Source organism: Calliphora vicina, chromosome 2 (genome assembly GCF_958450345.1).
Source record: "Calliphora vicina chromosome 2, idCalVici1.1, whole genome shotgun sequence".
In the NCBI taxonomy this organism is placed as follows: domain Eukaryota; kingdom Metazoa; phylum Arthropoda; class Insecta; order Diptera; family Calliphoridae; genus Calliphora; species Calliphora vicina.
The window spans coordinates 55,036,384-55,058,492 of record NC_088781.1 but is presented as its reverse complement, the minus strand read 5'-3'; the positions used below and the strand labels follow the sequence as shown (position 1 = coordinate 55,058,492).

The following is a 22,109-nucleotide window of genomic DNA, read 5'->3' as shown; positions in this document are numbered from 1 at the left end:
TTGCTATTAATTGTATTTTTGAATGAATTGGTGACGAGTTTTTAAGTAATTCGAATTGGTTTCTGATTAGCCCCAATATATGGTGCGGCGTCTTAAGACTCTAACAATTTGTCATTACATTTAATAGGAAATCCATCGATATTAACGATTTGCATAACCTAATTTGCCAATAATTCCTATGGAGTTCATATTTACAAGGATTATTGGTGTTCTGTTGATCTGGCATTATTATTCAAAGCAGAGTAGAATTTTCAATCAACAACAAATAGCTCAGATTTTACTTTGGGTTTTTCCTTTTGTATTGTTAGTGTAGTTAGTCCAACTAACAAACCAACCAACAGACTCGAGAAAGGAACATTTTCGTTGATATTTCAAATATAAAAACCAACAACTATGCGTAACAACAATAAAAAATAAATGGTAGATCGATGTCCTGCTGTTGGATTGTAAAAAGGAATTGCGCGCATTTTTTTCTTTTCTCATTGCAGGTAAACAAAAGAAAGTACAAAATAAAACAGAAATACAAATAAAACGAACTGGAAAAATAGGAATTTATAGATCCAGGCAGCAAGAATTGCAAAGTAAGACAAGCTGAGGATCAATGTTTCCCACCCTTAAATTAATTGTTAAATGTTGTTGTTCTTGTTAATGTGTATATCAACATGCAAACATTTGAAGTAGGTAGAGGTAGCAAAGGATATCAGCAGGCAAAGTGGGACTAAGTGCAGCAAATGTAATGATAGTAATAAGACGAAAGGAATTTAAAGCAGTTGTTATTAGAACGACAAAGCGTAAAGTTGTTTTATAAAGCGGTAAAAAATATATTCTTGTTTGAATTTTCATCAGTTTGCCTAAAATTGTTTAATAGATTTGTATACAAAAGAATTGTGAAATTTTATAATTTCCATAAAAGTGTTTATTGGATTTTCAAACAAAACTAATTGTGAAATTTTAGTTTGATACAACAAAATTTTAATTTACATAACAACAGTGTTTATCGGATTTTCATACAAAAAAAGTGAAATTTTTGTTTCGAATTTTCATAAAACAAAATTTTTATTGGATTTTCTTTATACAACAAAATTTTTTTAAATTTTAAAAGAATGGAAACCAAAGTGGTAAGTCTAATATAAAAGCTAATTTAAAACATAACTTCGGTTTTATTAACATCTTTATCATATTAAATAAATTAAGGGATTTTAGTAATAAATAAACCAAAATAATTCAAAATGTTTCAACAAAAAATATTGAAAAATTTAAAAACGCGATATAAAACAAACTTGTCGTCAACTAAAATGTAAAATAACATAATAAAAACAAGTAAGAAAGTATGATCGGTCAAGCCCGACCATATAATACCCTACACTAAGTAAAAGAGCAAAAACATTTTTCTTTTAAAATTTCAATAATTTATATTTTTGAGTGATTTTCGGAAGTGGGCCTTATATTGGGGCTATGACCAATTATGGACCGATCACCATGAAATTAGGTCATGTGATTTATGTCTATATTAAAGTTAACTATGTTGAATTATTTTTAAGCGATTTATGCACGTTAAAGTGATTTTCGGAAGCGGGGTTATATGGGAGCTATGACTGATTATGGACCGATTGTAACAAAATTTGGTGACATGAATTTTGTGTATATAAAACTTATTTGGAGCGGAATTTGTGGAGATACATAGATAAATTAAACATTTTTGACCGATAAAGTCCAATTTCGGGAGGACATTTGTATGGGGGCTAGGTGAAATAATGGACCGATTTCAGCCAGTTTCAATAGGCTTGGTTCTTGAGCCGAAAAAATAATATGTACCCAATTTGATCGAAATATCTTCAAAATTGCGACCTGTACTCTGCACACAAGGTTTACATGGACAGCCAGCCAGCCGACCAGACGGACGGACTTACATCGTTTAATCGACTCAGAAACTGATTCTAAGTCGATCGGTATACTTTAAGGTGGGTGTTAGACTAATATTTTTGGGCGTTACAAACATCTGCACAAACGCCTCCCCACTATGGTGGTGTAGGGTATAAAAATACCGAAATTTAATGTTTGTTAGATAACGATGAATAAATTAAGAAATAATAAATAAAAGCTAAATTTTAATTTGGAAATGTGTTTGTCAGTCTGTTTAATGATCAAATGGGAGAAATTAAATTGATATCATAGATACTTTTAATTCTTCAATGGGGTTTTGCCAATCACTTTAAACATTTTTGAAATGGTGTTACGTTATTTTGCATTTTAAGTGACGATATCAGGTTATTTATTACAACAAATTCTCAGGTTCCTTATTAATCAAGTTGCATTTAAAATATTACCTATAAAATTAGACCTACATAAATTGATTTGTAAAATTTGTGAAGATAAAATGTCCAAGACAAAGTTTGAGAGTCCAATGAAATGTTATAACTTCGAGTCTTCTAAATGTGAAACAGTTATAAAAATATAAGTAAAACTAAGTTTTCCTGATAGGTTCTATTGTGGTTGATGGTCAGTGAACTATTTTTTCTTACGATGGTTTAGCAGTACATAAATGCAAAATGAATATTGTATTCCAAACTAAAAAAACCATCAAAAAATATCATACAAATTGTAAAATAATCTATTGGCCAGTTTTAACGACGACTCACTTCCATAAAATAACAATTAACTATTTGAATTGCAGAAAAATCAAATTTATTCAAAGTTCCAGAAATTAGATCCAGATATATATTGGATTTATAGAAGCAAAATGTAGATTTCACAGTAAAACTAAAAATTTATTTCGGAATGAAAGCACTTTTAGTTTACAAAGTGAAATTGATATTTCTTGGTAATTATTGGTTTTTCTAAAATGTTTAATCAATTTCTGTACCAAAAACTTCACTTTTGTTTTAATATTGTTATGAAATTGTACTTGAATTCAAATATAACGATTTTAAGGGCTGATTTAAAAGTAGCATGATGCTTTCAAATAACAGTGCTGTAATAGCAAACTGTAACATATCTGTGGGCATTATTAAATAAAAGCTTTCAGTTGATTTGATCGTAAGTTGGCAACGCTGTATTCGAATTCGAATATTCAGTTAAAGAACATTGTAGAAAGTACACCATAGATGGCGTATGTATTAGTAAGATCTAGAATATTCGATTTTTGACAGTTAAAGAACAATCTAGAGTGCAGATGGCAGTGTCATAAATAGTGGCAGAGGTTGCTGTCGTGAGTCAGTTTATCAGAGACGCTATTTGAATAAACATCAACTGAGTGTGCTGTATTTTTCAAGTGAATTCGTATACATTATAAAGTGTCTGTATTTCTGAGAATTTATAAACGTGTATAAAAAAAACATTGAGGGCCTTATTTTATAAAACGAAACGACAAACGTTAAACAAATTTTGTATGGAAAATATTCAAGTTTCAAAACATTTTCCCAGTATTCTTCATACAAATTGCTTACGTTTCCGAACGCTTCGTTTTACAAATTGAGGCCCTGAGTGACTATTTAATTCTGTTGTTGTACATTTTACATAAATAAAGACTTGTACAATTTTCAAACTACTAAACGGCTTTTATTTGCAATCAAAAGTATCCGGTTTATTTAAAGGAAATAAACCAAACGTTTTGAAAAGGTTAAAACTTAACAATATATAAAAAGCGATGTCTAATTAAAATCAGAAATAAAGAATTTTTAAATATTTTTGGAGTGGAGCCTGATAGAGTCAATATTTATTTGTTAGTTTAGCATAATTCCATATACATATATGTAAAATAAATAAAAATTTAAACCAAAATTCTATGTTACCATATTTATACCCTACACCACCATAGTGGGGAGGGTATTATGCGTTGCTGCAGATGTTTGTAACGCCCAAAAATATTAGTCTAACACCCACCTTAAAGTATACCGATCGACTTAGACTCACTTTCTGAGTCGATTAAACGATGTCCATCCGTCCGTCTGGTTGGCTGGCTGGCTGTCCAAGTAAACTTTGTGCGCAGAGTACAGGACGCAATTTTGAAGATATTTCGATCAAATTTGGTACATATTATTTTTTCGGCCCAAGCCTATTGAAAATGGCTGAAATCGGTCCATTATTTCACCTAGTCCCCATACAAATGTCCTTCCGAAATTGGACTTTATCGGTCATAAATGTTTAATTTATAAATGTATGTATCTCCACAAATTAAGCTCCAAATAAGTTTTATATATACAAAATTCATGTCACCAAATTTTGTTACGATCGGTCCATAATTAGTCATAGCTCCCATATAGACCCGCTTCCGAAAATCACTTTAACGTGCATAAATCGCTTAACAATGTTGGTATACTCACATAATTCAACATAGTAAACTTTCATATAGACATAAATCACACGACCTAATTTCATGGTGATCGGTCCATAATTGGTCATAGCCCCCATATAAGGACCACTTCCGAAAATCTCTCAAAAATATAAATTATTGAAATTTTAAAAGATAAATGTTTTTGCTCTTTTACTTAGTGTAGGGTATTATATGGTCGGGCTTGACCGACCATACTTTCTTACTTGTTTTATTTTATATTCAACGTTTTTCCATATTTTAACGCGCAAAAATCACTTAAAAATGTTGGCATACACAAACTATTTAACACGAATAACTTTCATATAGACATAAATAATATGATCTAATTTAATGGAGATTGGTCCATAATTTGTCATAGCTCCCATATTAAATTATGTATTGAAATTTTAAAAGAAAATTTTTTGGTCTTTTGCTTAGTGTAGGGTATTATATGGTCGGGCTTGACCGACCATACTTTCTTACTTGTTAATATTACATTATACTTATTATTTTTATTACTTTAATTATTTACAGATCCAATTACCAATCATGTCTGTAGTGGTCGGATCAGCAGACAAATTCAGAGGAATACCAGAGCCAGGACAGCGTATAAATCGCCCTTTGATGGTCAATGCTTGGTCACAGACGACAGGCAGTGACTTTTCATATCTCCATGAAATCGAAAATAGGGAAAAGCAATCGCAAAGGGAAAGAGAATTGGAGGAAAAAGTAAGAGTATTGGAGGAAAATCTAAAGGCCCACACAGATTTACTATCTCAAATACATGCCACCTCGGCAAGGACATCAGCATTACTGTCACAGCAGCAACCTCAAAGTCAACAATACATCAATAACATTGGTTACAGCAGTGCTAATATTAGCAGCAATAGCACCAGGACAGCTCAAATAAGTCCCAAAATTGTAAATGCCCTAAACCCTACCCAACAAGTGAATTGTTCTCCAGCAGAAAGCGTAAAATATACAATTATAGCCGAGGGTACGGGTAATAATAATGACGAACCAATAGAAATCCATTTGGCCGAAGATGATGAGGCATTAAATTTAAACAGTTCAGCGGATTCAGGCCGTTTAGAGATTTGTCTGGCTGACGAAGATAACATTGAAATTAAGTCGGAATATAATAGTGTCAACAATTCCTCGACAATTCATCATCAGGCAGCTACGCCAACACCTACAGACACAACGTCAAGTGAACATCATTTCATAAAGAGGAGAAAACTGGCAGGAGAGCAAGTTGTTGCAAAATATGAAAACAATAATCAGTCAATTGCAACCTACTCTACCATACAACAGCAATTACCAACCCAAAAACGTCGTAGCAGCGGTAATAGCTTACTTAAGGCACAGAAAATTCAAATTACCAGCATACAAAGGTTACCAATTCAAAATGGCAATGCCTCACCCTCAAACAATAGCACTCCAGGTAGTGATATGAGCAACATTAGCTATGATCCTGAGAATGTTATGGTATCGATTGGACCTAACAACACCCGCATACCAGCAAAGCTGTATGAAAATATGAATTGGACCTCTGCCTCGATTGCGACTAGGAAACTGTTAATGGCAATATTCGATCGGAAAGTTTTGGCAACACACTCGATGACTGGCAAACCTTCACCGGCCTTTAAGGACCAATGCAAACCAGTAAAAGAAATGTTGGATCCTCTTGTAATAGCAGATATTATATTTGCGGTAACTCGCAAGTGTCTAGTTTCCGATAAAGAAGTGCGAAATGCCATCACCACCAAATGTGCCGACGAAAATAAGATGATGAAGCTACAAATGAATAAACGAACGCCAATGAGGGAAATTAATTAAGAAAATCTAACTGTATAAGACAACACACATTCTACAGTCTATGTATCTATTAATATTTGTTTTCTATAAATAAAATTTGTTTTTTTTTAAATTCTAGATTTAAAATTTCAAAAGTAAAATGATTTAATAAAAAATAACGTGCACTTATTCTATGAGTGTTAGTATTTGATTTATATTCTAGAAGATACATAAATAAATGTGATATAATTTTATAAATAAATACCAAAAACATAATTATTTTGTAACAACATGTACCTTTTTATATAAATAAAAATACTTTAGTTTTAAATTATAAATTTGTTTAAGTTAAAATTATACTATACTTTAATTTTTTAAAAACTTTACAATTAGAAAAATATATTTTTAAATACATTACATAATTAAATTTTTAATAAACAATTTTTATATATTTTTTCATAAAAATTAATAATTTTTTTTTTTATTTTTAATTTATTTGACTTCAAAGGTTGGAATTGCGAATCATATTTAATGGAAATATTGAAAATTATATTATTTTTGTCAGAACTTGTATTGAATTTAACAAACAAAGCTCCTCTACTGAATCCTGAATGAATTAATTTTGTTCGCTTATATGCAGATATGTCACAGACATCAAATTCGTACGAAAGTGAAAATTAAATGAAAAAGTGGAAGTAAAAAATTAAAAATGTGTAAATAAAAGAAACTTTAAAAAAATCTTCATATTTCCGAATTTCAATCTACGCCATGCCAAACATTTGTATAATACACGTACGCATAGAGAATTATACATAGAGACGAGACACTCCGACTTGTCAAACAAAAATACAACATATCATATGTCTGATGCAACAACAAAATACATTGACTAGCATGTATTTTGTTGTTGCCAGAGATAGGTTTTTGACAACAGACTCAGGTTTTTGACAATTACGTCTCGTCTCTATGTTACCCTATGCACGTACGTATATCGGAAACTCTTCTGTCAAAGACCTAACTCTGTTGTCAAAAACCTAAGAAATGAGAATGCATTAGTAAAGTTATTTTTTCTAGTTTCCGCTCTATCAGGCCTGTCACACATTTCGTTCGGAATGGTTTCAATTCCGTAGTTTTTATTCCGATGGATTTCGTTTTAAGTGCGCTGAAGACGATCAAAAAAAAACCCGTCATTCAGTGCATATGTGTGAGTGTCGTATACTTGAAGCTTTAAAGGAGACGTACAAATAAATACGTCAATCACCATTTGTATTTGGACGCACTTTTCTATTATTACCAAAAATCTCGAAGTAACGAGGTTTTTTTGTTAATCAGAGACGTAAAATACATGATATGAATATTTTTTTTCATCCGTGCACGGCAAACGCAAAGAAAATGAAATTTGATTGTCAATCACAACAGGAGACGATCAAATTATCAATCGTCAAATTAAAAAATCAAAACTTTTTGATTTTCATCAATCATTGCCGACAACGTGTACGTGTAGCCGAAAAGGAACGACTGCACGCACACAACTATGTGATTGATGTGTTTATTTGATCGTCTCCAGGGCACTTTAGGTTCTTCAGATTCCGTGTAATTTGTTAATTCAAAAAATATTTAATAATTATGTACATAGGGTAACATGGAGACGAGACGTGATTGTCAAAAACCTAAGTCTGTTGTCAAAAACCTATCTCTTGCAACAACAAAATACATGCTAGTCAGACATTAGTTTTGTTGTATTTTTGTTTGACAATTCGGAGTGTCTCGTCTCTATGTATAATTCTCTATGATTCTGTATATCAGATTTTAATTTGACAGGCTTTTCTTATATTAAAACAAAAGTGAAGTTTTTGTTACAGAAATTGATTAAAATTTTAAGAAAATCAAATAAATACAAACAAATATCAATTCCACTTTGAAAATTTAAAGTGGTTTCCATAGAGAAAACACATAGAGCGGAAACTCTACTGTCAAAGACCTAACTCAGTTGTCAAAAACCTAAGTGGTGAGAATGTATTAGTAAAAAAACTATGTGAAAACAAAAACAACACTCGTATGTGTAACTTTTTTGAGTAATTTTTTTGTTTCAGTTTTTTTCGAGTTTCCGCTCTATGTTCTCTATGGTGGTTTCATTCCGAAAGAAATTTTCGTTTTACTTTATGTGAAGAAGCAAATTACGGAATTAATTCCACTTTCGATCGGAATGGAATTCTGTTACAGGCCTGTATGTCTATTTCTCTATTTTACTAAAGCAATATTGCTTTAGTAAAATACAAACAATGACAGAATTTTATAAAAACATAATTTTATTTCAGGGACTGCAAAAAGTGATTATTTTTAAAATTGCAACTAACAAAATCATTCTGTAGAGAAATGCTACGTCCATAAGGAGAACATCAACATTATCCTTGTTGTACTGACCACCTTTAGCCGCATTGTTATACCCCAAAAATATTACTTAGTCTAACACCCACCTTAAAGTATACCGATCGACTTAGACTCACTTTCTGAGTCGATTAAACGATGTCCGTCTGGCAGGTTGGCTGGCTGGCTGTCCATGTAAACCTTATGCGCAGAGTACAGGTCGCAATTTTGAAGATATTTCGATCAAATTTGGTACAAGGCCCAAGGACCAAGCATATTGAAACTATGTGAAATCGGTCCATTATTTCACCTAGCCCCCATACAAATGTCCTCACGAAATTGGACTTTATTGGTCATAAATGTTTAATTTATATATGTATCTCCACAAATTGCTCTCCAAATAAGTTTTATATATACAAAATTCATGTCACCAAATTTTGTTACGATCGGTCCATAATTAGTCATAGCTCCTATATAGACCCGCTTCCGAAAATCACTTTAACGTGCATAAATCTCTTAAAAATGTCGGTATACACACAAAATTCAACATAGTAAACTCTCATACAGACAATAATCACACGACCTAATTTCATGGTGATCGGTTCATAATTGGTCATAGCCCCCATATAAAGCCCACTTCCAAAAATTACTCAAAAATATAAATTACTAGCTGACCCGGTGCGCTTCGCCACCCCAATTAGAAGAAAGAAATAGTACTATCAAGTCTCACTTTGTGAATCTAATTGTAAATGTCTAATTTTATATTTCTGGGTCCATTATTATAGAAAATGCAAAATGTGTTCCTAATTTTAAATTTTTAGGTTTATTATTATAAAATATTCAAAAAGTACCATTGCAATAAGGAAATAGTACCATTGATTATCACTTTTAAATTCGCATTCACTAAACCATAACCCGTCAAGTTTGAATTTTAGATTTTTTGGAAACTCTAGGTCCATTATTATAGAAAATTCAAAAAAGTACCCATGATAATAAAGAAAAAGTACCACGAAGTATGCCCTTGAATTTTCACTCACTTGGGACCATATACGGCTAATTTCATATTTATATGTCCATTATTACAAAAAATTAAAAAAGTACCATTAGAATATATAAAAAGTACCAAAAATCCCCCACTTGTGGTTTCCCACTCACTCGGGTCCATATAAGCTTAATTGCATGGCTTTAGGTTCATTGGTGAAGAAATTACAAAAAGTACCATTAGAATAAAGAAAAAGTACCAAAAAGTCTCCCCCTAGAATTCTCACTGACTTAGGACCTTGTATGCTTAATTTCATGTTTCTAAGTCCATTGTTATAGAAAATTAAAAAAGTACCATGAAGTATCCGCTTGAATTTTCACTCACATAGGACCATATACGTTTAATTTCATATTTCTAGGTCCATTATTATAGATAATTCAAAAAGTACCATTAGAATATAGAAAAAGTACCAAAACACAGCCACTTGTGGATTCCCACTCCCACTTCATTGGTGAAGAAATTTCAAAAAGTACCATTCGAATAAAGAAAAAGTCTCCCCTTACAATTCCCACTCACTTAGGACCATATATGCTTAATTTCATGTTTCTAAATCCATTGTCATATAAAATTGAAAAAGTACCATTAGATGAATAAAAAAGTACCTATAATTCAGTTCTCACATTTTGGTACCTAAATATTATACCCTACTAACTTCACTCAGATACATATCAGCTAACTTTAATGTCGATAACTGAAATAATTTAAAATGTTAAAAAAGTACCATAAGGAAAAAAGTACCAATTTCCCTTTTCTTCCTTGAACAGGGAAAATATACATATAAAGATACATTAAAAGATACATAGGGTGCCAAAAAAGTACCAAAATACAGTTTTTACCCGTTTTCTCCCCTAAACGGTTCGAATTTCGAAAAAGTAGGAAACACCTGTCAGCTTTTTTTTTTTAAATGGAGTAACATGCAATTTTAAGTTTTATTGTATCTTTATTAGTTTTTAAGATATAAGTTTACCGAATTTACCCGTTTTTACCCTTTTTTACCCCCTAAACGTTCGAATTTCCAAAAATCCCTTATTATCGGATCGTTTTGGGGAGGGTGGAACCCACAGTTAAAATTTCATGATTCTAGCTTCAGTCGTTTGGGCTGTGCGATGATGAATCAGTCGGTCAGTCAGTGAGCCAATAACGTTACTCTTTTATATATATAGATATCGGAAACTCTACTGTCAAAGACCTAACTCAGTTGTCAAAAACCTAAGAAATGAGAATGCATTAGTAAACAAAACTGTGTGATTATTATGAGTAATTCTTTTGTTTGAGTTCTTTTTTCTAGTTTCCGCTCTATTTCTCTATGGTAATACATTTTTAAAGATGCCTTAATAAAGCAATATTGCTTTAGTAAAACACAAACAATGACAGAATTTTATAAAAACATAATTTTATTTCAGGGACTGCAAATAATGATTATCAGGCCTGTCACAGAATTCCATTCCGAACGAAAGTGGAATTAATTCCGTATTACGCTTCTTCAGAAAAAGTAAAACGAAAATTTCTTTCGGAATGAAACCACTTTCAGTTTTCAAAGTGGAATTGATATTTCATTGAAATTATTTGTTTTTCTAAAATGTTTAATCAAATTCTGATTCTAAGTCGATCGGGTATAACAAAAGTGAAGTTTTTGGTACAGAAATTGATTAAATATTTTGCAAAAACAAATAATTACAATTGAATATCAATTTCACTTTGAAAGCTGTCGTTTCATTCCGAAGGATATTTTCGTTTTACTTTTTCTGGATAACCAAAAGTATCACTTTTGAAATGAAAATATAAAAACCGAATTAAGTGTGTAGATGTTTACGTTTTCGTTCAAGCCATCGTTCGCATAGAATTGAAGTTGATGAAACTCAAATCAGATTTATTTCGCTTATGTAACGAATGATAAAAAATATCAATTCCAAAACTTAAAGTGGTTACAATTCGATGAATTACAAAGTACTGTTTCGCAATCGATTTTTTTCACAATTGGATTAGTCAAAGCAGAACAGATAAAGGAGCAAAGGTTTTTCCGTTTGTATTGTTATTAGTCCTACTGACACGAGGGATACTAATTGTAGGAATTGTTGGATTAACTAAAATGCATACATATGAGTAGATGGAAAGACTTCTGCTGCTGGATTCTTCTCTTCTCATTTCAGGTAAATAAAACGAACTGGAATGAAGATGTAGGAATTTATAGACACAGGCAGATTGTATTGCAGTAAGAATTACAAAGTAAGAACAGCTGAGGATCAAAGTTTCCTACCTACCCTTAAACTATTTGTAGTAATTGTTTGTTAATGTGTGACTGCTAGGTAGCAAATGCAAAACTGGATAAAGTTGCGGAATAAAACTAAATGAATTTTAAAGCATTAGCTATTAAAAACTCAAAGTGTCAACTTCTTGCTAAAGTGGTATTTAAAAAAATAAATTCTTGTTTGAATTCTTACTGGATTTTTAAAACATTAGTTATCAAAAACTCACAGTGTCAACTTCTGGCTAAAGCGGTATTTAAAATATAAATTCTTGTTCAAATTCTTACTGGATTTTTATTAAATTTTTATCAAATTCTTACTGTATTTTTATTTTTATTAAATTGTGATATTTTATTCTGCAAGGATTTATAATGGAAGCAAAAAGGGTAAGTCTAATTTAAAAGCAGTATTCAAACTAAAAATTATTTTTTATTAAAATCGTTTCATAGGTATAAGATCAATAATCAAATAGTTCAAAACGACAATATTCCAATCAAAGATTCGAAAGAATAAATTCCATTTTAAAAATTAAATTCAATTGTATGTCTTAACAATTCCTTTGTACCTCAAATGTATTGAATTAATTTCTTTGGAAATAAAACTATACACAGAAAAAAGAAATTCATAATTGGAATGAATTTTGTAATAAATATTATTAATCGAACTTGACTTTTTTTCCCAAACTATTTTCATATAGACGGCAATACTGAGTATTAACACTTTTCAAATTCAAAATATTATTGAAATCAGTCGGTATTTCAAAAAATCATTTCGAAAAAACGATAGTATTACAAATATTTTATTTCTTTGTTGATTGATATTTTTCTGAAAATTTTATTTTTATTTTATATTTATATTTTCTTGACATTTTTATTTGCCTTATTTGTTTTTATAAATACATACCCGATACATATGAAAATAAAATGTTTTTGAATTGTTTTAAACAAATTTTCAATACCGACCGTTAATCAAAAAAATCATTTGTATTTTTTGAAAATCTAATACAAATACTTGAGTTTTTGACAAATATTAATACTCAGTATTGCCGTCTATAAATACCTTAAATATTATAAAATTATACATGACTGAAATTTTTGCTTTTTTTACGTAAATTTTTTGCTATTCTATAGTAAATTGTATTATCTAATGAATTATTTCAAAAATGTTTTCAAAATGTATTGAATGATTAAATTTTTCTTCAATTCAGTTTTTTCTTCAATTGGTTACAATAACCAATATTATAGTGCTGATATAAGCAACAATAGTACTACAGCAGAAAAGTATGTCACGAAATTGGAAATGCCCTAAACCCCACACAGCAAGTGCATTGTTCTCCTGCAGAAAGCATGAACTACTGAATTCTAGCTGAAGGTACGGATACGGATGAACCGATAGAAATTCATATGGCCGAAGATGATGGGTCTTTAAATTTAAATAGTTCAGCGGATTCAGGACGTTTGGAAATTTGTCTGGATACTGCAGAAAACATTGAAATTAAGACTGAATGTAATAGTGCCAACAATTCCCCTACAATTCAACATCAGACGGCTCCAGCCAATTTAGTCACAGCACATCACGAACATCATGTCATAAAGATACAAAAACTGGTAGCACAGCAAATTGTTACAAAAGATCAATGAATTATATACGGCAATAGTTTACGTAATACGGCTAAAGTCCGAATTACCAATGTAAACACCACTCCAATCCAAAATGTCGTTCCCTCACCCGCAGACGTTTATTGTGATACGAGCATCATTACCTTCGATCCAGATAATGTAATGGTATCGATTGGGCCCAATGACACACGAATACCAGCAAAGCTGTATGATAACATGAATTGGGCATCTGCCTCTATTGCGACTAGGAGGCTTCTAATGGCCATATTCGATCGGCCATTTGAAAGAGCTCTCTCAGTCGCATACAACTCTATATTTCATAATTTATACGATTTTTGCACGCTTTTGCATTAAGCTCTCTTTCCAGGTCGTATAAAAATTATATATAAATATAAATAAAAATAAATAAATATAGTCACTTTTTGAAAAAAAAAAAATACCGCCCTTTTTACATGTTCCAACTTTGGCTGGCTGTAACTTTTTATAGGGATGAGATAACTGTTATTCAGAATTTAATAGCAAATATAGCTGTTTTTTTAAATGTCGATCCTCCATAGGCCCATCATATCTAAAAAATCCAAAAAAAAAAATCGAGCAAAATTTAAAAAAATAAATTAACCTAAATATATCTTGAACTAAAAGAGATAACCTTTGGCGATTTTTTAAATAAATGTGAGACCCGAGGTATCCTGGCCTACATTCCGCCGAGGAAGATGAACAGCCATCGAGAAATCTTGGGGTGGTTCAAGAAGTGAGGCAAGATAAATGTTGAAGAGTGTGGGTGACAGTCCTCCTCATTGAGGCACGCCCATTTTTATCTTAACAGTAGCGATTCTAAAATATTTGGTACTGGTGATAATAAAGAAATCGGGCACTTTCACTGTTGATGTTAATACCACAAAATCAAAAACAGAATGCTTGATTAACGAGTCATCCAGCAAGTGTACATTAAACCACAGAGAATTATACATAGAGACGAGACACTCCGATTTGTCAAACAAAAATACAACAAATCATATGTTTGATACAATAACAAAATACATTGACTAGCATGTATTTTGTTGTTGCAAGAGTTAGGTTTTTGACAATTACGTCTCGTCTCTATGTTACCCTATGCATTAAACTATCAAAAACACGTACGAGAATTTAACATCAAGCATTTCGATAGTGTATGGTGCCCTTTAAGGATTTTATTTATAGTTAAAACAAAAAGTCGACTTTTAAATTTTTGAATAGTCGACTCTTGCTAATTATGAAAAGTCGAGTTTGCTACATTTATTGATGAACTTTTTTCTGTAAAAAAGTTGATTTCGACATTTATTTGTTAAATTAAAATGCTCTGCTGTACGCTGTACTCCGTAAAAGTATATTTCACGTCTTTATTTTCAGCCCCGTTTTGATTTTTGCAGTCAGCTGGTTTTTAGCTGCTTGACAGTTAGAAAATATTTTTACAAAAACAAAACCCACGTTGTTTTTTGTAGAGTTGTATTTGTTGTAGAATTAAGATTAGCTGTAAATATATTCGCCTTGTGCTTTTCGACATTTTCCAGCAAAAAGTCGATTCTTCAAATAATTTTTTGGTGGAGGGCATACAAATTACAAAAAAAAAATTCCAAATTTTTAACATTTTAGAAACACCCTGTCGTGTAAAAAATTCCTTTCATCTTTATCTGCTCACAACTATCAGCCCACAATTTTGCACTTTTTGACATTTTCTTTTGAAAAATATCCCAAAACAAATTCGGAAAATAATAAACAGTGGCAAAAACATATCATGCGCATAAAGTAAAATTGAGAAAAACAATATTTAAACCAAAGCAAATATACATTAAAGGGAGCACAAAAAGCAGATTAGTAGATGGAAATTGTCAAACGAAGTGAATAGAATTGATTGTCTGAAGAAGCAAATCACCAACAACATCAGAGCGACCAACAACAGCAATCGAGATACAGAGTGTCGGTGTGAATAGAACAGAATAGAAGTGAAAAAGTATTAGCGGCGGCCGTGTTACAAAAAAATATATAAAAGTGCAGACGAAATACAAAAAAAAACAATATTCGAGCAAATTCCGCAAAGAAAATTTTAACAAAAACACATAACAAACCGAATTAAAACTGATAAAAAAAAACAAAATTAACTTATATATAACAACAAATCAAAGAAACAAAATAATAAATAAACCAAACAAAATTCTTTAAGAATTTTAGTTTTTTCTTTTCTAAATTTTCCGTTTGTGTTTACGCTCAAATTTACATATTTTTCCAACTAAATTTTACATCCAGAAAAAAAAATTCTATCTACCCTCAAGTAAAGAAAAAAATCAATTGAAATAGTTATGGATATTTTAAAGAAAATGTTCCAACAAAACGAAGAGGAGGCCAAAAAGAATTTGGAGTAAGTAATAAGCAAGATTTTAAGGAAAATTCCCTATTTACACATTTTTTTCCTAGTTTACTTTCAAAATTAATTGCATAAAAATCGTTCATTTATGTCAGTGCAAATGTAATTTTTTATTTTATGGCAAAAACAACTAAAGGCACCAATCTAAGGTGGCCAGATAAATTGGTTAAATTTAATAAAAGATCAATAAATCACCTGCTTTTTATCCAAAAACTCCAAACACACATGCATACATACAAATGCATTTAGTACCTATTATGTATTTATTTAAACAAGCTTAAATCTCACGTGCAGAGCTGTAAAATGATTAATTCCTTCTTATACCGCTTCATGGCTAAACTCAAGATTATGAGTTCCACTCCAGATGTAAACCAAATTTTTAACAGACATTCAGCTTTTTATGCCGAAAATAGTGATATTTTGGCTAGGAATTAGTTTCCAAGATCTGGTCCTCCAAATTTCGATTATTGCGTATTACATTTTGTTGAAATTTTTACGTTTTTACCTATTAAAAATTGTGGTTTATTTCTTTTAAATAAACCGACTACTTTTGATTGCAAATATTCAAATTTTCACAACTATTTAAATCATTTAAGTCACTTTCTTTTAATGTAGACACTTTTAAAACACACTTTATAATGCACTAGTATACATCGATAACACAGTTGTTGTTACTTCTAAACGCCTCCATCATAAACTAAACTCCGAGTGCAACCGTTGTCATTATTCATACACAGCGCCATTTCATTCCAATAGTTTCATAGGAGTTCTATTTCTACAATGATCAACTCAAAGCTTTTAATCGGCTGGTAAACAACATTGCTCACAATAAGAAAGAAGTCTCCAGAAATAGAAATGTTGAGAAACATTATGCAACTTGAAACCCGTCGTTAGAAACCGTTATGTTTGATTTATAATACAATTTCGTAACAATATCTTAATTTTTATTTGATTTAGGGCGGGTTTTGTATTGAAGATTGGAGATTATATTAAGTTTAAAATACGAATATTGTTTTTGGGTCGTCGGTAGGGTTTTTATCCCGGGAATTCCCGGGAATTTTGCCAATTTTTTACTACCCGATTCCCGGTATTTTTAGTCGGGAATCCTGGGAATTAAAAACTGACGAAACTACAACGAAAACAAGTATTATTTTCTATTAGTTTTTACCAAAAAACGTGAAAAGTTTTTTGCTTATAGACCGCTTGTTATTATTTATTTGGGGGTTTTCGAATGAAAATTTAAAAAGACATACGAACATCGCTTTATCTACTTCGCTATCTATAAGACTTCATATTATATACATTAGGGCTATAAGTTTTACATGTTTTGCAGATATCAAAATGGCCCTAGCATAGTCGAATAGACCACTGAAAGTTATTGAAAAAATTGGTATTCATTTTTCGCGGTTGTCAAAAACGTTCACCCACAATACGCGGTAAAGTTTAGAAAATCTCTAATTGTTTTGTTTTTTTTATAAAGATATCAACCTGGATCTAATATATATATTTAAAATTTGTCTATAATATTACTAATTTACAGTATCATTATATATTTCGGGAATCGCCGGGCACCCGGGAGTGTAGAAAAAAATTTCCCGATTCCCGGGAATGAAAAAAGGCCGGGAAATTAAAAACCCTAGTCGTCGATTAATTTGTTTTATTTGCTAGTTTAAGCGTCCAATACTGGCGGATTGAATTCAGCAATAAATCCGAAATTACAAACTAATATTTGTGGAGGACAAGAAACTTGAAAACATATTATTTGAATAGATTTTTCCGAAATTTTTCCAATTTATTTTCTCAACACAAACTGCTAGATACTTTCATCCCTTCCTTCTCACCGGCTACTCAGGAGCAATTTCTTAACGCTGATTTTTGTTAATTCATACGTAGATGTAAAATTTAATGAAAAAAATCATGTATGGAAGTTTAGAGGGTCAAACCCGACATATAATACGCTACACTGTGTATGAGCGAATCTTTTAAACTTACAATAATTTATTTTCTTGAGTAATTTTTGGAAGTTTGCCTTATATGATCGCGTGATTTCTTTATACATATATTAAACCTATTTTTAAAGTGATTTTCTGAAGTGGACCTTATATGGGAGCATACATTTTGTTCATATTTATCTGATTTGGACAATATAATACATCTTCGGATAGTTATTTAACATATTCAAAATTAAAATAAAAATTCTAACAAAACGAATAATTCTTCAATCAGGCCAAAGATTCGCTACACAGAAAAAAAATTACAAAGCGAGTTAAATCCCTTTCCGCTAGACCCAAGGCCGGCTGCAAAGAAATATTTGCCGCGAAATCGATTTTAGAATCACCCCAGCTAGAGTTTAAAACCATACCATTAATGTGGGGTCACACATGGCAAATATTTACTCAAAAAAACGTAACCACTTGTTTTAGTACTAATTTGTTTGACGTGTTTACTCTTACAAGTGTTTTGTAAGATCAAACAGCATCAAATAAAATAAAACTAAATTTTTTGTTTTGATTCATTCTAAGTAAAATAAGTTTTAGAAATAAATAAAAGAATTCAAATATTTTTTATTTAGTGGTTTCGTCTTTTTCGTCAAATATTTGCCATGTGTGACCCTACATTTACAGTGTCCAAAAAACGGCAAATTTGAAAAACCGCGCCTTTGTACATTGCGCCTTTGTACATTTGTTTGAACCACCCTAATAAATATAAATATAGAGGTAGATAACAACATCAAGAGATTCCATAGGACAGATAACCTGAAGAATAATAAAACAATAACTGTCCTCACGAACTCCCAAAGTGATTATTTACCATAAAGCCATCCATTCCACAATGAAGCAGAAAATGTCGGAGCTTCTCCAATTTCCCTGAAGAATAATAAAAGAAGAACTGTCCTCACAAACTCTCAAAGTGATTATTTACCATAAAGCCATCCAAATCCCCTAATGAAGCAGAAAATGTCGGAATAGTCCGGAGTGCCGTTGTTCCACCTGTTCGTCCTAGCCCTTACTGGGCAATGACCCGTGATTTTATTTATTTATTCTTTTAACTGAGGTATTCAATCTGGAACATAAGACAAAACCTACAGACGAGTATACTCCTCCATGAACTGTCAGTCTGGAGTAAGATTTCCTACAGCATCGAATAAAATATAATTAAATATTTACTATGATTTGTTTTAAGAAAAAAATTTCCAAAAAAAATCGCAATTCAAATATATTTTCTTTAGTGGTTACGATTTTGCATCAAACATTTGCCATTCATACATTTTACCTTTACAAAACCAGCATACCTACTTTGTAACATAAATAAATTTCGATGTCTAAATAGTTTTAAAGCTCGTATATATTGTATGTATATACTGTATATACATTCCTTATTGCTGAGGATGATGTCTAATTTAGCAGGATACATGCATGACATCTTATTAGTGGAGGCTGCGCACTTTTACATCATATATTTTTATATTTTTTTGCTGTTTTTCTTTCCTCTCTTTTCTTGCCAGGAAACAAAACATAAAAAATGTATTTGTTTTATTGAACATTTGTTATTGATTTATATTGAACTTTTATTTATTGTGTTAAATCGTTGTCTTAATAAATGTTTTTGTTAGTTCGAATGCTTCGGCTAAGGATGAATTCCGTAAACCGCAATGGTTCGAAGAGGCCGAAACTGATGATGAACTATTTGATGATGATCGTAAATTTGCATTCCAAATTTTCACCAATCCCATGGAATTGCAAAAACACTTTGAAAGGCAAATGCAGCAAATATTGGAAGCGGTTAGCGAAATGGAAGGAGGTAAGAATACAAATTTATATGTCTACATATAAATATTAATACATCTTTTACAATTAAAATTTTTTTAGATAATGGCGTTGCTGTAGAAAAGAATCTTAAGGAGGAGTATTTAAAACCTGGCTTTGAAAGTGAAATCCTTAAGGAATTCGAAAAGCAAAAGAAACAATATTTCGATACCGATTTGGATGGAGAGTAAGTGCATTTCAAGAAATATTCATGTGCAGTACAATTTTAGAATTATTTGAGACATATCATTGCATATTTAATACCAAATATTCATAAATCGTTAGCTTATTATTTATGTATATGTATTAAAAATCAATTTAAATTTCTAGAATCTTTCCGGACCAACTGCATTCTCTGATACAACGATTTGCCAACGGTGAGGGTGAGGTTTTAAAGCATATTACCGAAAATGAAGCCCATGGTAATATTTTGCCACGCAACGATAATAAGTTTTCGCGCAATTGGAAATCTAAACCCAAACTGAGCGACGAAGAAATTATAATGGGTAAAATACATGGAACTTTGATAGACGAAGAAAAAGAGGTGCGTAAACGTCCCGCACCGCCGTCTATGATGCCGCGTGGTCGCCCCGATATTATGACACCCATGACCCCCATGATGCCAAGGGGTTCATTTGGTGGCGGAGCCTTTGATGGCAACTACCAAGTAATTGTTTTGAATTTATAATGAAATTTAACAGCTTTTTATTCAATCATATTCCTAATTAGGGTCCGAAAATGTTTAGTCAAAGTGTTATGACTAAAACTATACGTAAGCCAGATGGCACCTATGAAACCACTAAAATTACCCAGGATTCACAGGGTAACAAGACAACTACTGTTACGCGTACGGTAGATGGCAAGACCGAAACTGTAACCACTTATGATGGGGCCGCTGGCGGAGGGCCTGGCCATAATAATATGCTGCAAAAAAAACATGAGGACAAACCGGAGGGCCAAGTGTATTCGGATCGCAACGTATATGTCTCGAAAGAAGGTTATGCCTTACCACGGAACCTCTGGTGACCAGTGGTTGGCCAGTTGCAAATCGATAACAATTTGCAAAACAATATTAATATTATTAGTATATTTAAACAGCAACATCAACAATACCCAACAAAAATATTTATGGACACTTTATTCTTCGTAGAACAACTTTATGTAGTTATTATTATTATTATGATTATGACTGTAGTACTGCTACTACTACTACTTTTGGCTTTAGCTTCAACAATTGTTTATTTATTATTATCAACACCAACAACAACAACTATAACAACTTCGTCGTCAGTTTCCAGTGAGGCAAATTTTGCAAATTTAGTTTATAGATTCACTCGTATTTGGTGTTTTAGATGAAGAAAATCTTAATTGAGACTTGAGAAACAAAATGGACATTTTTAACTACTCTACTGTATGTAACGCTACAATTTAATGGCAAAAATAATAATAATAATGACTTTTTTTGTGAACAAAAGCAAAATCATCTTAATTTGATTGCAACAAAAGAGGTACAACAACAAATTAGTCATTATTTTTTGTTAAACCACAAAAAAATTGTATTAAGAAATTTGTTTGTCCTGTTGTTAACACAATCCAAAAACAAACAAACAAACACAGGATTATTCACAGCCTCCATAAGGCTGGTACGCCTCTAATCGACGAGGCCTTGTGAGAGATAAAACAAAACTGAGATATGAAAACAAACGTATTATATTGATATAAAAACAAACTTTTTGTTTTCCAATATTGATTTTAATACAGAAATACGTTAAAAGTTTTGTTTTAAACCCGCCCACAACCCACATTTCACTTGGAAATCAAACCAATTCAATTCAATCTAAAGCAAAAGTGTTATCAAAACATAATTGTAGTTTGGAGTTTATCGAAATTATATTGTAGTTTAATTCAAAACACTTTAAACATGTTTTAAAATGTGCAATAATTGTTTATCATTGTGGTTTGTTTTCCTTTTGATGAGTGTCTTTAGGACAAAATTGACAAATTTTAAACCAAAGTTTATGTATGAACTTGTTAATATTCCCTTAATTATTTAGTTTTTTTTTTTTCTTTAATTTTTATCGTAGTTTATTTCAATTCATCCTCATTTTAATCATCATTATTTAAAGGCATTTACAGGCGACAATACTGTGTTTTAATACTTTACAAATTTAAAGTATTATATTAAATCCATTCGACTTGTCAAGATTTCTTGTTTCTAAATATTTTATGATACTTTTCTGCAAAATTTACTTTTATTTTATATTTTCTTTACATTTTTTGTTTCATTTATTAGTATTTAGAAAAAAAATCATTTGTATTATTTGAAGATCTAATACAATTTTTGTTTAGACAATGAAATACATAAGTTTTTGGCAAATATTAATACTCAGTATTGCCGTCTGCAAATACCTTAAGCAATCATACATATAACACTTATTAAAAGCCAGACATTATTAATTTGATTTAGAAACTAAAAATAAAATAAAAAGTTAAGAGAACTTTGTGTGTCTGTCTCAATA

At 31.1% G+C, this 22,109-nt stretch overlaps 2 protein-coding genes and 1 pseudogene across 2 annotated transcripts; all 3 read left to right on the top strand.

Moving 5' to 3' along the window:
• The first annotated feature begins 1,103 nt into the window (after window positions 1-1,103).
• Window positions 1,104-6,169, top strand: LOC135950454 (protein insensitive-like). Its single transcript, XM_065499997.1, is given in 2 exon segments — window positions 1,104-1,118; window positions 4,847-6,169. Coding segments are annotated over 2 exon segments (1,338 nt in total).
• A 5,966-nt stretch (window positions 6,170-12,135) lies between these two features.
• Window positions 12,136-13,737, top strand: LOC135950453 (protein insensitive-like; annotated as a pseudogene).
• A 1,360-nt stretch (window positions 13,738-15,097) lies between these two features.
• On the top strand, window positions 15,098-21,202 carry LOC135951432 (uncharacterized). The gene is made up of 5 exons (XM_065501086.1): window positions 15,098-15,778; window positions 19,398-19,585; window positions 19,654-19,777; window positions 19,921-20,257; window positions 20,320-21,202. Exons 1-5 carry the CDS (start codon window positions 15,720-15,722, stop codon window positions 20,614-20,616), a joined length of 1,005 nt encoding a protein of 334 aa, XP_065357158.1. The 5' UTR covers window positions 15,098-15,719; the 3' UTR covers window positions 20,617-21,202.
• Window positions 21,203-22,109: the final 907 nt, after the last annotated feature.